Source organism: Carcharhinus amblyrhynchos, chromosome 24, assembly GCF_965287045.1.
Source record: "Carcharhinus amblyrhynchos chromosome 24, sCarAmb.v2.hapA, whole genome shotgun sequence".
In the NCBI taxonomy this organism is placed as follows: Eukaryota; Metazoa; Chordata; class Chondrichthyes; order Carcharhiniformes; family Carcharhinidae; genus Carcharhinus; species Carcharhinus amblyrhynchos.
The window spans coordinates 34,432,571-34,449,058 of record NC_137347.1 but is presented as its reverse complement, the minus strand read 5'-3'; the positions used below and the strand labels follow the sequence as shown (position 1 = coordinate 34,449,058).

General features: G+C 43.3%; 1 protein-coding gene across 2 annotated transcripts in view; it reads left to right on the top strand.

The window, feature by feature from the left end:
- pacrg (PARK2 co-regulated) overlaps window positions 1–10,777 on the top strand; it is a 280,072-nt gene extending 269,295 nt beyond the window's left edge. For both annotated transcript variants that reach the window (XM_080211245.1, XM_080211247.1), the window contains exon 5: window positions 10,327–10,777. In XM_080211245.1, coding sequence (XP_080067371.1) covers window positions 10,327–10,487 — 161 coding nt within the window. In that variant the 3' untranslated portion in view covers window positions 10,488–10,777. The remainder of the gene's footprint in view (window positions 1–10,326) is intronic.
- Window positions 10,778–16,488: the final 5,711 nt, after the last annotated feature.

Sequence of the window (16,488 nt, the reverse complement as noted above, 5' to 3'; positions counted from 1 at the left end):
GCCTCTGTTGTGTAAGGAATGCAAAATCCCAATTGCAAAAATGAAACACCATTTATATCCCCCTACCGCCCACCCGCCTCGCTCCCCACCTCCCCCCCCAAAGAAAACCATGAGACAAATAATAAAGTTATCTGTCTCAGCGATGATGGTTGCAGAGTAAATATTGGGCAGGATGCTGGGGAAAACATCAATTCACCTAACAGATAGAACTTGTTAACATTTTAAAATGATTTTAAAATCATTTGGGGGAAAAAGAATTTCCAGTTTAGGATAATTCAACCTGCATTCGACTGAATTCAAAGGGGAAGATCAGAGCTGGTAGCCTAGAGTTATCTGTGGCTTGAACTCATTGATCTTGATGCTGTATCTCTTACCAGTCAATCACGGAACATCATTCATTGCAATTGAGAATGTGAGAAAAATAGAAATGAGGAAAGGCTTGTCAGTCTCTGCAGTTTCCAATGGTTTGAAGGCTGATTTCTTTTGGACAGAACTCTTTTATATACGTGTGATACCTTGCTTCAACGCTGAGCTTAAGTCTATGTCTCCCAGACCTTTCCAGTCTGCTGTTTGAAGGAAACTGCTTGGCAAATAGTCTGAAAAAAAATTAAACATCGTCAAATAGCTCATGTTTCTAACGATGCTGAACTCAATTTACAGAAGCATTTCTTCCACCTATTAGAAAGCCAGTCAGGAAGGAGTACACCAATGTTGGATAGTTCCTCTGGACATTTTTTCAATGTTTAAATGTACTATACAAATACATATCTTTTGGGGAGGAGGTGGAAAGTTTGGAGATTGGGAGGGCAGCAAGAGGATTTCATTTACCCTCGTTCAGACTATTTGCGGAGCAGTTTCCTTCAAACAGCAGACTGGAACTGCCTGGGAGACACAGGCTTAAGCTTGGTGTTGAAACTATGTATATATTATATATATGTATATAAAAGCTTGGCATTGTCAAATCTGAAGTGAGAGAGGTATGGAGGCGAGTTTCAGCAGTGGGTGGCTGTATCGGGGCAAAGTTGGGTCATATTGTGGAGGTGGGTGTCAGATGTCTCAGTGATGGAGGGGATAGGTCAGTTCAGGTGCTGAATGGGTGCTGAAGCTATGAACAGTCTGGTCCAACGATAACTGGGAAGGGAAATGCAACAGGGACAATGATGCAAGGTTGGTGATCAGAGCTGAGGAGACGGCTGCCGTCTTCCCAGTGCTTACCTAACCAGAAGTTTGATGTGGATTATTCAGGACTCAAAATATTTATAGGATCAAGAGAAACCAGAGTGCAGTAAAGCAGAACGAACAGTCTGACAGCACAGAGACAGTTCATGGATCAGGATGCTTGATGAAAGGGAAGAGTTGTATATCATCCTCACCATGATTTGGGATAATGTCACCAAGAGGTAAAATGTCAATGAGGAAGATGACGGGACCAAGGTTTTGTGGATTTCCGGTGGTAACAATTAGAGGAAAGAAAAACTGGAGATGCTTTAGTTACAACTTGATGGGTAAGAATGGAATCAAGCGAGGGCAGTAAGGGGGATATGGCAAATTAGTAATAATATCACTGGACTAATAAACTAGAGACTCGGACTAATAAACTAGAGACCCAGGCTAATGCTCTGGAGACAGATTCAAAACCCACCAGGGCAGCTGGTGGAATTCGAATTCACGAAATAAAATCTGGAATTGAAACCTAGTCCCAGTAATGCTATCATGAAGCTATCATTGATTGTTGTAAAAACCCACCTGGTTCACTAGGAAATCTGCCGTCCTTACCCGGTCTGACCTACATGGGACTCCAGACCCACAGCAGTGTGGTTGACTCTTAACTATCCTCTAAAATAGCCCCAGCAAACGACTCAGGGGTAGTTAGGGATAGGCAACAAATGCTGGCCTTGTCAGCAATGTTCACATCCCATGAAACAATAAATAGAAGTTCAGCTGAATGGTACCAGTCAAACCCAAACTACTCCTCGTCCCTGTCAAGGTGGCAAAATGATCAGTAGATCCTATTGTAAATAATCCAAGCATTCAGGGTGAAAATACAAGTGTTTACAGGGACAGAAATTTGATCTTTTTTACTGGTATGTAGTCAAACAACTTATCCATCAAATATTTGTAACAGATCTTAAAAAAGGGGACCATTCTCTCCTTATCCTCACCCAGGGTACCCTGCAATAGATTGTCATCTTGATGGTTTCCATGCCGTACTGATCATTGTAACATCAGACTTGCCACATTTGTAAGTAGCTTGGGATTGCCAGTTTGCGGTGAATCTTAGCACCTGGACACCAAAAGTTGCTCCGGAATGCGATTTCATATTCCAGCAGGGCAGTCAATGGAGACAAATGGGAGACAATTGGTCACAGTATAAATAGCCCAAGGCTCAGGGAACTAGCGCAGATTCACGGAAGTATGGGCTTATCAATGTTCCACTTGAATGAGGAAACCAGTTGCATGAAAGCGAGTCAGTCTTCTGCATTTCCACTGACTCAGTAGTAAAGTGTCACGTCCCACTGCATCCAGCTGCAAGTGTTACACTGCGAGATTGTTCTGCAAGCATTAACGATTGGTCACGTAAAATTCTTTACATTCTTCAACGGGATGTTTAGCTTTCGTTAATCTGGGCGCGGTGTCTTCAGCATGTTAAATTTTCACTTTGAGACAGAATAAGAATTACATCACTGCAGCCAAACTGTCCACAGTACATTGTTGTCCTGCCCAGGACAGTGACTCAGTGTACATTTAATGTGCCGAGAAACTTCTCAAAAGTTCAAAGTGGGTGGGGAGTAATTAATCTCGGACAATGGCTAAAGTCAGGCGCTGCACTGGAATTCCACGCAGTGCGTACAGTAGGAAGTATTTCTAATTCCATTTGGGAAGAAGTCATGATCTTTCCTGCCCCCACACCATCTCCCCCCTCCTCTCTTTCCCTCCCCCATGCCACAGGCTGAATGGTTTACAGGCCTTTGTGACCTGCTGCTTCCTCAGTTCTGCTCCATCAGTGGGTTACAGCAGCTCCATTCCTGCATGAGCTCACACACGGCAGCCCATGCTGTGCAAACAATGGAGACTTGTGCACTGACAGATCTTCATTATCAGCCTGCAAACAAACCACTACTGTTTCCCGTGAATGTTTCCACCATCATTCTGCAGCAAATATTTCCATTTCCCAAAAGTTTAATCTTCAGTGCGGAATGCCCATTGTAAATTTCACATTTCTGCATTGCCGTTGATATTTCTGTCGAAGAGGGATTTGTTGCTGGAATTTCCTGCTATCAGAGTCAGGCACTTCTTGTAACATTTCTTGTTTTTTTTTCACTCTGACATGGGAAGAATTTTCTTGCTGATTTGTGCAGACTAACCAATGCAGACACGCTGTGATTTGCCATCCAGCGATGTATTGTTTTGTCTAGTTATTCGACAGAACACATTGTTTATCACAAACCCAACTATTAGTTATCTCATTTTCATCTTTCTGAGAGTTTATAAGTATCTGTGTGTGTGTGTGTGTGTGTGTGTGTTAAGCATTAGGTGGAGGGAAAGACAATTTTTTTAACACAAAGGAATTGATGATATTGCTTTATTTTGGCCTTAACTGTGGAATTGGCACCAAAAAAGCCTTTTGGCCCATCATGTCTGTATTGGCCATCAAGTATCTACCTATTCTAACCCCATTTTCCAGCAGTTGGTCCATAGCTTTGTATGTTTCAAGTGCTCATCTAAATGCTTAAATATTGTAAGGGTTCCCGCCTCTATCACCCTTTCAGATAGTGAGCTCCAGATTCTCACCACCCTCTGGGTGAAAAGGTTTTTCTTCACATCTCCTATAAATCTCCTGCCCTTTAGTTTAAACCTATGCCCCTGGTATTTGACCATTCTGCTAAGGAGAAAGGTTCCTTCCCATTCATCCTATCTATACCCCTCAGTCTCTCTGCTCCAAGGAAAACAACCCTAGCCTATAAAATCTCTCTTGATAATTAAAACTCTCCAGTCCATACAATATCCTGGTGAATCTCCTCTGCAAATTCTCTATTGCAATCACACCCCTGTTTCACCCCAATGCCTCACCTAAAGGTTCTATACCCCAGAATATTGAGCTGTCAGTCCTGCCTCTCCCTCAACCATCCCTGTGACAGTAATAATATCATATTTCCATGTGTTAATCAACACCCTCAACTCATCTGCCTTATTCATATGCCTCCTTGCATTCAAATAAATGCCATCCAGCCTTGCCATACTACTCCCTTGTGCCTGAACTTGTCTATAATCATTCTGCCTTTCAGACTGATGAGTTTTATCTTCTATATTTGGGCGTGCATCACTCCCTACTCTACCTCCATGCCATTTCCCATCCCCCTGCTGAATTAGTTTAAATCTCCTCCCTCAATTGCAGTAGCAAAGGATGTTTGTCCCATTCCGATTAAGTGCAGGTCCCATCCAACTTGTACAGTTCCACTTTCCCCAAATATGGACCCAGTGATCCAAGAATCTAAACCCCACTTCCTGCGCCATCTCTTCAGCAATGCATTGATCTGATCTATCCTCCTATTCCTATACTCACTGGTACTTGGCACTGGGAGTAATCAAAAGATTTCAGTCTTTCTCCCAGCTCCCTAATAAACTCCTGTTGCGGGACTTCATTCCTCTTTCTACCTGTGTGTTGGTATCAAAGTGAAACACGACCTCTATCTGTTCATGCTCCCCCAGAATGGCCTGCAGCTGTTTAGTGACCTCCCTGTCCCTGGCATCAGGGAGGCAACGCACCATCCTGGAGTCATGTCTGCGGCCACAGAAATGCTTAAATGCACCCCATACTATTGCCATTGCTCTTCCATTCTTATTCCTCCCGCTTTGTGCAACTGAGCCACTGACAATGCCTTGAAGCTGGATCTGCTGCACTCCCCAGAGGAATCGCTGTCGCTCTCACTGTTTTCCAACACAGAAAAATGGTTCTTGAGTGAGAAGCATTCCGAGGTCTTCCTAACAACCTGCCTGTCTCCTTTCTTCTGACTGGTAGTCACCCATTCCCTCTCTGACTACTGTTCCTTAAGCTGCAGGGTGACAATGTCTAAGAACCTGCTGTCCACGTTATTCTCAGCCTCACGGACGCACCTCAGTGTCTCGAGCCAATGCTAAAGCTCCAAACCCGGAGTTGGTCAAACCTGCGGCATTTCCCTCACACGTGGCCATCCAGACTGCAAGGAGCATCAATGAATTCCCAAGCGCTGCAGGCTGTAAAACACAGGATTGAACTCCCCTGCCATAACCTGGAGGAATGGAATTTGAGTTGAAATCCACATGGGGTAAGTCAGAGATGAAGACAATCACTGAGGAAGGAAATGTGGCTGTGGAAGTGAAATGCTACTTTCCAATTCTCTCTTAGGGTTGAACAAGATACTTACCAAGACCCTCCTCCACAGCCACATTTCCTTCCTCAGTGATTGTCTTCATCTCTGACTTACCCCATGTGGATTTCAACTCAAATTCCACACCGTGTGTAGCCTCCTGTTTAACTCCCCTGCCATAGCTTTAGCTTAAAGTTCCTTACGTTAAATTTATGTCCAACAGAAATTTATTTAATCTTCTTTTTTGTAATGGAAAGCTGGAACTCTTACCTAAATGTAGCTTTAACATGGAGTTGTGATGAACCATGGTGAAACTTTCTGGGAGAATTTACTGACCTTGCGCACAAGCTTTCCTGCTCCTGCTAGTCATTGCCGACTCTCACAGATTGCTGGGGTATCTCCCAGATTGGCCTCTTGAGCACTGCTGTTGTTAACTTGGGAGAAGTTACAGCATCGACATGGCTAAATGTCATGTGGCCAAATGTCATATGATCAAGTGTCATGTGATCAGGTGTCATGTGATTGGACCTTGCTACAGGTCCAATGGGATGAATGGTCTCCTTCTGCACTGTAGGGATTCTGTGACTGCAACAAGCCAGAGCTGACAATCCTACTCTGGAGTTAGTGAACCAGTAAGTGATTGTAATAAGTCTGTGGAGGCAGAAGTCCCTCCCCCAAAATCCCTTTATTTACAAGCTTTAACAGCATTGCACAGAGCGCTAGCAGTTTACCTTCAGGAGTGCCAGAGGAACTGACACTCACGGTTAAGTACAAGGAAAAGACTCCCTGACTGGCCCCTCAATTGACTCCTTAATCAGGGAACTCATATTCCAATAAGCCAACCTCAATGGCCTGACTGAAGTCATTACAGGGATGGGGTCAGCGTGGTGGCCAGGAAACAAGGATGAGTGGGGAAAAAAATTAATGTATTTATCATTAAAAGAAGACGTTAACCTCCTCTGTGCAATCTCTTCCTTAATGACTATCCTGACTTGGCAAGGTTAACACCTTGTAACAGTGATGGAATAATCCGTCACAAGCTCTTATTAGGTATCCAGTCTGTCTCCTTAATTGATGCTCTCACTATCCATTGTTGCCCTTCAGCAATTTGGTTGTTGTTGGGACACGTGCAGTACTCTGCACTGTGCTGTATTCCCCACATTTCCACTCCCTGTCACTCAACCGCCTGCGGGTAATTTCTCACACTAATGTTTTAAATCACTTCTCAGCCTTTTGGCTAAGGTCAAGGGTCAGACCAAGCTCAAGGTCAGGTTCAATCCCTTTCCCTGTCAGCTTGGATCTTGTATGTCCCTATTGTAGGGACCATGAATCGGATTCAATCTGAACTTGAACTGGTTTTTGACACCTGCAAGGAGCAGGGTGACTGCCCCACTCTGCACATTGGCTTTGTAACACTAAAAAAGGAATATTTTAAAAAACCACTTCTTGGCCTTTTGGTTCAAATCAAACATAGGATCAAGCATGAGATCAGGTATAAAGCCTGTTCTTGTTAGTTTGGATCTAGTGGGTGGAATTTTATAGGCATGTCCACCCAAGGTTCATACAATCCCGCCTGAGGCTAATGGAGAATGCCATTCTCCTAGCCTCACCTGCCCCCGGAATCGAGGCAGATGTGCCGGTACAGTTCCAGCCAGTGTGTCTCTCTTGTGGGGACCATGAATTGGGTTGAAATAGAATTGGTTTTTGGAGCAAACAAGAGGATGGATCAAGGGCATGTCCAGTCCATTCTGGACATTGTAACTCTGAGAAGGAAATTACATTCTTTAAAGCTAAAATTTGTGCCACCAGCACGTAACCTCTTTGTGGAATATTGTTCACCACCTTAAGATGAGCAGGATGCTGCTTCCCATTCTTTGTTATCCTCCTGGGCAGAGCCTGATCTAGCATTTGGACTATACCAACCAAGGTGTCATGCATGTGATTCTAGATATGTTTTGAGATAGATTATCTCATGTGGGACAACATTTCAGACACTATTGACCATCGTGTACAAGAACCATCAAGTGTTTCCTTGCGTGATTGCTATCCAGTGACTATATTTGGAAAACCCTTTTTGTTGGGTGAGTTTAGGATTGGGTTTTGCTGTGTGACGTTCTCCATAATTACTGGCACTCGATTCGCACATGAGGACTGGCCAGGTGGACAAGGAATGGAGGGCTCAGGAACTATATTCCAGCAAGGGGAGATGATAGCCTAGTGGTATTATTGCTAGATTATCAGTGACTGAGCTAATGTGCTGGAGACTTAGGTTCGAATCCCGCCATTGCAGGTGATGGAATTTGAATTCAATAAAAAATATCTGGAATTAAGAATCTACAGATGACCATGAAACCATTGCCAATTGTCGGGAAAAACCCATCTGGTTCACTCATGTCCTTTAGGGAAGGAAGTCTGCCCCCAGTCTGGCCTACATGTGACTCCAGAACCACAGCAATCTGGTTGTCTCTCAGTTGCCCTCGGGCAACTAGGGATGAGCAATAAATGCTGGCCAGCCAGAGACACCCATGTCCCATGAATAATGAAGAAGATGGAGAAATGTTGGAAGAAAACTACCCAATAATGCACATTTTCAATGAATGAGGAGAAGATATTGTGGCAAACACCCAACATCTGTTTCTTGGTTTTAACCTCATGTTCATATCCTTCACATGGTAATTAAAATAAGATGAGTTTACATATATTGTTACAGCTGATGCCAAACTGAATGAATGTGGCTGGATTCTGTACAGACATCAGTGTGAAACATGCAAAGAAATTGATAGAGAAACCAAACTACAACACGTTTCACTGTCTTTAATCACTGATATTAACAGAGAAGTTTACTTATTCCATGATAAGGTGGGCCAACCTCTGGTAATTATTTTGGTCTCAGGGAACTTAAAAGCTAACACACTGGTTTTGCCTCTTAAAAAAAAGGAATGAAGTTCGATTTGTTTTCCGAGAGTAAGGATTCTTATTATGTTTTGGGGGAATTGCAGTTCCACAGTTGAAATCAGACATAAGCCAGTGCTTAAAAGGTACAACTGAGAGTAGTTGTTTTACAGAATGGAGCTCGGCAATGTTGCGTGTTTGTACACAGAAACGAACAAGGTAAAAATTGACTCCGCTCAAGTCAATATTAAGACAAAATATGATGGCAACGTTGTTTTTGGTTTCGAGCATTGCCCTTTACTAAACTATTTTAAATTGAATTAATAATGCTTTTATTATTGTTAATTTCTGAGGTCTGGAACCTTGCCTCTGTTGTAATTGAAATATAGATTTTGTCGTAACCACAATATGAGTTTATTTGAAGGAAATAGGTTTATCGCTACAGTACCTACACTAAATTCCACATATTATAATGTCCAATTTGACAGTTAAACTTACGATGCCAAAAGGACATAATAAAACTCAACAGTGTAGAAAAACAGTGAATAAAATGACAACTAAATCCACAAATGCTGTAATTAAGAGGAAGATTGGACACAAGTGGCATAAGGCTTGCGCAAGTGAAAAGCAATTAAAATATTTCTGACAAACACAGTACATAACTTTCCTCACTTGCTGCATGGGCAATTAATATTCTGTCTTTTGTGCAATGGTGCAGATGGATGTTAGACAACTAACGTTTTAAAATAAAGGCACATGGAACATGATGCTGTGGCTAACAATAGCACAATGATCCTTGAGTACGTTCCTTATCCCAATTCAACTTGTTCCAAACCCAACAACTGGCAAGATTTTTTTTCCCATTGGGATATGGGCATCACTGGCCTGGGCAGCGTTTGTTACCTGCCCCTGAACTGAGTGGCTTGCTGGGCCATTACCAGAGGGCATTTAAAAGTCAGCCTTATAGCAGTGGGTCAGCATCTGGACCCACTTGGCGGCATGGTGGCACACTGATTAGCACTGCTGCCTCCCAGCGCCAGGGAATTGGGTTTGTTCCCGGTTTGGGTCACTGTCTGTGTGGAGTTTGCACGTTCTCCTGTGCCTGTGTGGGTCTCCTCTGGATGCTCCAGTTTCTTCCCACATTTCAAAGATGTGCGTGTTAGGTGATTTGGCCATGCTAACTTGCCCCTTAGAGTTGGGGGACTAGCTGAAATAAATGCATAAGGTTATGGGGATAGACCCTGAGTGGGATTGTGGTAGATGCAGGGTCAGTGGGCCAGTACATTGGTTAAACATGATTTCCCTTTCACAAAACCATGTTAACTCCGCCTGATTGCTTTAACTTTTCCAAGTGCACTATAAAATCTTTAATTATGACTTTTAACCTTTTTCAAATGACAGATATTAGACTAACTAGCCAGTAGTTTCCTGCTTTCAGTCTCCCTCACTTTTTACATAAAGGAGTTGCATTTGCTATCTTACAATCTAATGGGATCTTCCCTGAATCCTGGGAATTTTGGAAAACTATAAACTAGATTTCTCTCCTATTCAAGTTTTTTTCTCTTATTATCAATGTGTTAGTCATTCTTTGATGTTCTTAATAATTCTGCCCAATTTTCTGACCTGCCACTCATCTTTGTGCTTTTTCTTTAAGTTTAATACTTTATTTAACTTTTTTAGTTAACCAAAAATGATAGGCCCTCCCCTTGAATTTTTCTTCCCCATTGGACGTGTCTTTTTTGTGTATTCTGAAATATTCCCTTAAATGACTACCTCTGAACTTCTGTTGATCTATCCCTTAAACATATTGACCAGCTCACTTCACCTAGTTCCACTTTCATGTCCTCATAATTGCGCTTATTTAAGTTTAAAATACTAGTCTTGGATGCGCTCTTCTCTCCCTCAAACCAAATATAAAGTTCAGTCATATTATTTCCTGTCCCCAACTTGGTTTTGCTGCAAGTAATTATTCCTGCAGGTTTTTCCACAAAACTTTATGCAGAGTATTCTTCTAGCAGGGAACTTAATTAAATGCAATGTATTCTGTTAATCTCTGAACTGATTATCCTTTTTTTTAACTCCCCAGTAAATTCTGGAGATGGGATCGACTACAGTCAGCAGAAACGAGAAAATATTGGGGACCTTGTAAATGAAACCCTGGAGGTGTTTGAGCGCTTTGGAGGGGAAGATTCATTCATTAACATAAAATACATGGTCCCCACATATGAGTCCTGCATACTAAACTAGAGAACAACAACAGCATGGATGGAAAAGAGTACATGATGAAGAATTGAAATGATTCATGGGCTAAAACATTCTTCTGCTTTCAAATCATCCTCTTCTTGAGAATTAGAATTTTGTTTGAAACAGAATACCTGCAGCAGCAAAGGACAAGTTAGAAAAATATCAGATTTGGTTCAACTCTGCATTTCTGCTTTCAATGTCAAATTGATTTTATGCGTTACCTTTATGACTATATCCAATCTTCATATTTCCTTGATAATATATGGCTTTTATTAAATAACTTTTGTAACTTAGGTGAGAATTAAGTTTATTTATTAGCGTCACAAGTAGGCTTACATTAACACTGCAATGAAGTTACTGTGAAAATCCCCTAGTCACCACACACCTGTTCGGATACACTGAGGGAGAATTTAGCATGGCCAATGCACCTACCCAGCACACCTTTTAGACTGTGGGAGGAAGCCGTAGGACATGGAGAAAACCCACGCAGACACGGGGAGAATGTGCAGACTCCACGCAGACAGTGACCCAAGTTGGGAATTGAACCCAAGTCCCTGGCACTGTGAGGCAGCAATGCTAAGCACTATGCCGCCCCCCCTAACGAGACATCTTTTGGACTGTGGGAGGAAACCGGAGCACCCAGAGGAAACCCATGCAGACAGCATTGCCAACCATTGTATCATGTACACAAGGAGCACCATTGCCTACAAACGTTGAATTGTTTGTATAATAGAAACATTCAATATTCACCTGAGACTTGGTATTCCCCAGCTTCCCTATGCAGAATTTGAGAGGCTGATTTTCCAGATGCTGCCTGTCTACTGGTCTAATGTAACACGGTGATCTAATGTTCGAATGATGAACACATCAAGTTCAGTTTTTCCTTGTGTGGGAAGTTGACATAAACATGACAATGGGTTTAACACCCACCCATTAAAAATGATTAAACTCTGTAAACTGAAGACAGGTATCCAACTAAAAGATTCCACATTCTGGTTTCCAATCACTTTAATTGGCTGCGTACACGTGGCCTCTAAACTGCTCTTGTATTCACTACCAAAACCCAACTATCGCAACTGCTGAAATCCTTAAAGATAAGAGATCAAATACAATAGTCCAGGCACAAAGATTTAGGGCTCTAAAGAGAAGGCAATGTAGAAGAGGCATAATCTATAGATCAACACATTCCTGATGGCACTAATGGAATAACAGTGTCCATAGATTGAGGCTCACCAGAGACACAATTACTGAACATATCAGATAGCAGCAGATTAATGATTAGAATTAATCTGCCTGTTGCACTGAAGGTTTTATTTTGGTCACAGTTTGATCCAATCACCCAGTGGTGCTTTTAAAATGCAACATCCAGAGAACAGTGTCCATTCATATTTAGAAGGCGGCTATTACTTCGGGGGTGGCCCAAAGCTATGGAACAACAGAAAAGGAGACAGGAACAGTATTATATATCGACTGGCTTCTTCAACCAGTTGCTTCTGGCGGTATTACTTTACAAGGTTTGGGTAGCATAGTGGTTAACACTGCTGCCTCACAGTGCCAGGGACCTGGATTCAATTCCCATCTGGGTCACTGTCTGTGTGGAGTTTGCACATTCTCCCCGTGTCTGCATGGGTTTCCTCTGGGTGCTCCTGTTTCCTCTCACAGTCCAGAGATGTGCAGGTTAGGTTGATTGGCCATGCTAAATTACCCCTAAGGTTGGGAGGATTAGCAGGGTAAATATGCAGGGTCACATGAATAGGGCCTGAATGGGATTGTGGTCGGCACAGATTCAATGGGCCGAATGGCTTCCTTCTGTACTGTAGGGATTCTATGATATTAAGATGAGCAACCACGGGGCTGAGTTGTGGGAGTTTGGCAATCTGACTTGACAAAAGGTTTCCAGGCTCCACTGCATAACCCATAGTGGAGTCAGGCACACACATTCACAATCAAATGGGGAAAGCACTATTTTTGATGAAACGTTTGGTACCTTAAGGGAAAATTGTGCTGCTTGGACTGCTGGCAAAGGTTTAAACAGTACAGTCCAGCCAGAGTATTCATAATGGATGCTGCCTACTCTCACTATCAAAGAGGCTTCACTTGGGATTTTATGAGAAATTAGGCCAGAATGGAGGAGTTCCAACAGACCGTATCAAAGAATATTCTGAAGGGGGATTAGAGACGACAACAATTTAGGAAGGGCATGTTAGTAGGGTGGTGAAAAAGGCATTTGGGACATTTGCCTTTATCAGTTGAGGCACAGATTACAAAAACATGGTGGAGTTTAGAACTTTGGTGAGGCCACAGCGAGAGTACTGTGTGCAGTTCTGGTCGCCACATTATCGGAAGGATGTGATTGCTCTGGAAGGGGCGCAGAGGAGACTCACCAGGATGCTGTCTGGGATGGAACATTTAAGTTGTGAAGAGAGAATGGAGAGGCTTGGGTTGTTTTCGTTGAGGCAGAGAAGACTGAGGGGGCAACCTGATCGAGGTGTACAAGATTATGAATGAATAAGGGGCAGCTGTTCCCCTTAGTTAAAGAGTCAGTCATGAGGGGACATAGGTTCAAGGTGAGGGGCAGGAGGTTTAGGAGGAATGTGAGGAAGAACGTTTTTTTACCTGGAGGGTGGTGATGATCTGGAATGCGTTGCCTGGGAAGGTGGTGGAGGCGGGTTAAAGAGTATCTGGATGAACACTTGACACATCATAACTGTCAGGGCTATGGGCCAAGTGCTGGCAGATGGGATTAAGTGGGAGTTCAGGTGTTCCTAATGTATCAGTGCGGACTCGATGGGCCGAAGGAACCTCTTCTGCGCTGTATGATTCTATGAACAATTTATACATCTGTCTTGGCATCCAAATATATTTCTCTACCACAGCACGGAACTGCCAATGAATCTCTAACCGAGAACGCACCTTTTGAGATCTCCCACGCCAGCAGCATGGGGTTAATTGAGCAAAAGGCAGCCTTTCGGGAATGCTTATTGACAACAATACAGCAACCTGTGTTTACCCTGTGGATTCGGGAAATCTGAAATAAAAACAGGAAATGCTCGAAACACTCAGCAGGTGTGGCAGCACCCATGGAGAGAGAAACAGAGTTAGCATTTCAGTCTGCTACAGATTCTGTCAGAAGGTCATCAAGGTGAAACATTAACCCTGCTTGTCTCTCCACCGATACCGCCAGCCCTGCTAAGCATTTCCAGCCTTCCCTGCTTTTAGTTCAGATTTCTAGCATCCTCGGGATTTTTCCTTCGCATCAGATGAGCTAATGGTTTAAAGTCTTCCACACGGGCCAAAGGCAGACCCAAAGCCGCTGCCATCTGCAACCAGATGTGAGAAGTGTCAATTCCTTTGCAAATTAGATTGGCAAAAAATTCCACATCTGGAGATATCTGTAATTTTAACTCAAGGCAGGAATTGGGCCTGGCAGGTCTGGGTCGGCTGACAAATCCAAGACAAAGAAGAGTACAGCACAGGGACCGGTCCTTTGGACAGTCTGTACTTTCTGAACTTTCCAAACACTAATACCCTTTGCCTCTACATGGTCCGTAAAAGTAAAGTAAAAGTTTATTTATTCGTCACAAGTCAGCTTACATTTACACTGCAATGACATTACTGTGAAAATCCCCTAGTCGCCCTGTTCGGGTACACTGAGGGTCAATATATCATGGCCAGTGCACCTAACCAGCACATCTTTGGACTCTGGAAGGAGATCGGAGCACCTGGAAGAAACATACATAGACACGGGGAGAACGTGCAAACTCCACACAGACAGTGACCCAAGCTGGGAATCGAATCCAGGTCCTGGCGCTGTGAGGCAGCAGTGCTAACCACTGTGCCACTGTGTTGCACCCTCTGTTCCCTGCATATTCATGTATCTGTCAAGACGCCTTTTAAGCGTTGCTGTTGTCTCTGCTTCTACCACGTTCTCCGGCAGTGCATTCCAGGCACTTACCACCCTCTGTGTAAAAAACTTGCCCCTCACATCTCCTTTAAACTTTCTGCTTTTTATCTTAAATCTATGTCCACTAGTAATTGACATTTCTACCCTGGGAAAAGACTCTGACTATCCATTCATGGAATCACAGAATCATAGAATCCCTACAGTGCAGAAGGAGGCCATTCGCTCATCGAGTCTGCACCGGCAACAATCCCACCCAGGCCTTCTATCCACGCCCTTCATAATTTAGTAAACTTCTTTCAGGTCATTAGCCCCCCCCCATCCCCCCCATCAGCCTCTGATAGTTAAGACCCTGACCTTCAGAGCTTGAATCCCAGCAAATCCCAACTCTTGGTCCTCCTCTGCTGGCTCCCTCTGCATTTCCCATTAAACATATTAGGGAACAATAGGCAGTTCTGCACCAACCAGGGCAGAAGGAACTGGCCCTGGCGTTCTAGAATGACGATGCTGCAGGTGGAAGACAAGGAGAAACAATCCGGTCCTTGCTGGCCCCATAAGGAAAGTCAAAAAAACTAAAAAGGCCTTCTTTGGACGTGGCGTAACCCCACTCCTCTTTTCGCTCAGTGGACTTGGAGGGAAAACCATAACCACACCCCTGGTGAGAGTCACATCCTGGCTCTATAGGATATTATTAAACTAGAAAGAGTGCAGAAAAGATTCACTAGGATGCTACTGGGACTTGATGGTTTGAGTTATAAGGAGAGGCTGGATAGACTGGGACTTTTTTCTCTGGAGCATAGAAGACTGAGGGGTAATCTTATAGAGGTCTATAAAATAATGAGGGGCACAGATCAGCAGGATAGTCAATGTCTTTTCTCAAAGGTAGAGGATGGCATAGGTTTAAGGTGAGAGGGGAGAGATTCAAAAATGTCCAGAGGGGCAATTTTTTCACACAGAGGGTGGTGAGTGTCTGGAACAAGCTGCAAGAGTAGTAGTAGATGTGAATGCAATTTTATCTTTTAAAAAGCATTTAGATAGTTACATGGCTAAGATGGGTAGAGAGGGATATGGGCCAAATACAGGCAATTGGGATTAGCTTTGGGATTTAAAAAAAAAGTGACATGGACAAACTGGGCCAAAGGCCCTGTTTCCATGCTGTAAACCTCTATGACTATCCCTATCATTGTGGTCAGAAAAGTCCTCTGCAGTGTCTTCTTCTCCCTGCCCCTCATAGTCATTTACAAAAGGGAGGTAGGGATAGACCAGGAAGTTATAGGCCTGTCAACCTAACTTCAGTGATGGGAAAGTTACTAGAAAGAGTTCTGAAGGATAGAATGTACCTGCACTTGGATAGATAAGAGTTAATCAGGGATAGTCAGCATAGAGTTGTTAAGGGAAGGTCAGGTTTGAAAAATGTAATCAAATTTTTTGAGGAGATTAGTGTTGATGAAGATAATGCATTTGATGTGATTTATGTGGACTTTAGCAAGTCCTTTGATAAGGTCTGTCATGGCAGACTGATCAAGAAAGTAAGGGCCCATGGGATCCAAGGCAGAGTAGCATCTTGGATTCCAAAACTGGCTGAGAGACAAGAAGCAGAGTGTTGATGGAGGGATGTTTCTGCGACTGGAACTCTGTTTCCAATGGGATTCCATAGGACTCAGTGCTATTTGTGGTGTACACTAATGATTTGTACTTAAATGTAGGAGTTATGATCAAGAAGTTCGTGGACGACACAAAAATTGATAGGGTGTTAAATATTGAGGAGGGTAGCAGTTGGCTGCAGGAGAATATCAAAGGGCTGGTCAGGTGGGCAGAGCAGTGGCAAATAGAGTTCAACCCAGAAAGGTGTGAGGTCATGCACTTGGGAAGGGCTAACAAGACAAAAGATTGCATAATGAATGGTGGGACCCTGGATAGTACTGAATATCAGAGGGGCCTTGGAGTGCATATCCATAAATCCCTGAGGGTGTCAGGGCAGGTAGGTGAGGTGGTTAAGAAGGCGTGTGGGATAATTGCCTTTATTAGCCGAGGCATAGAATACAAAAGCAGGGAGGTCGTGCTGGAACTGGATTAAACGCTTGTTCGGCCACAACTAGAGTA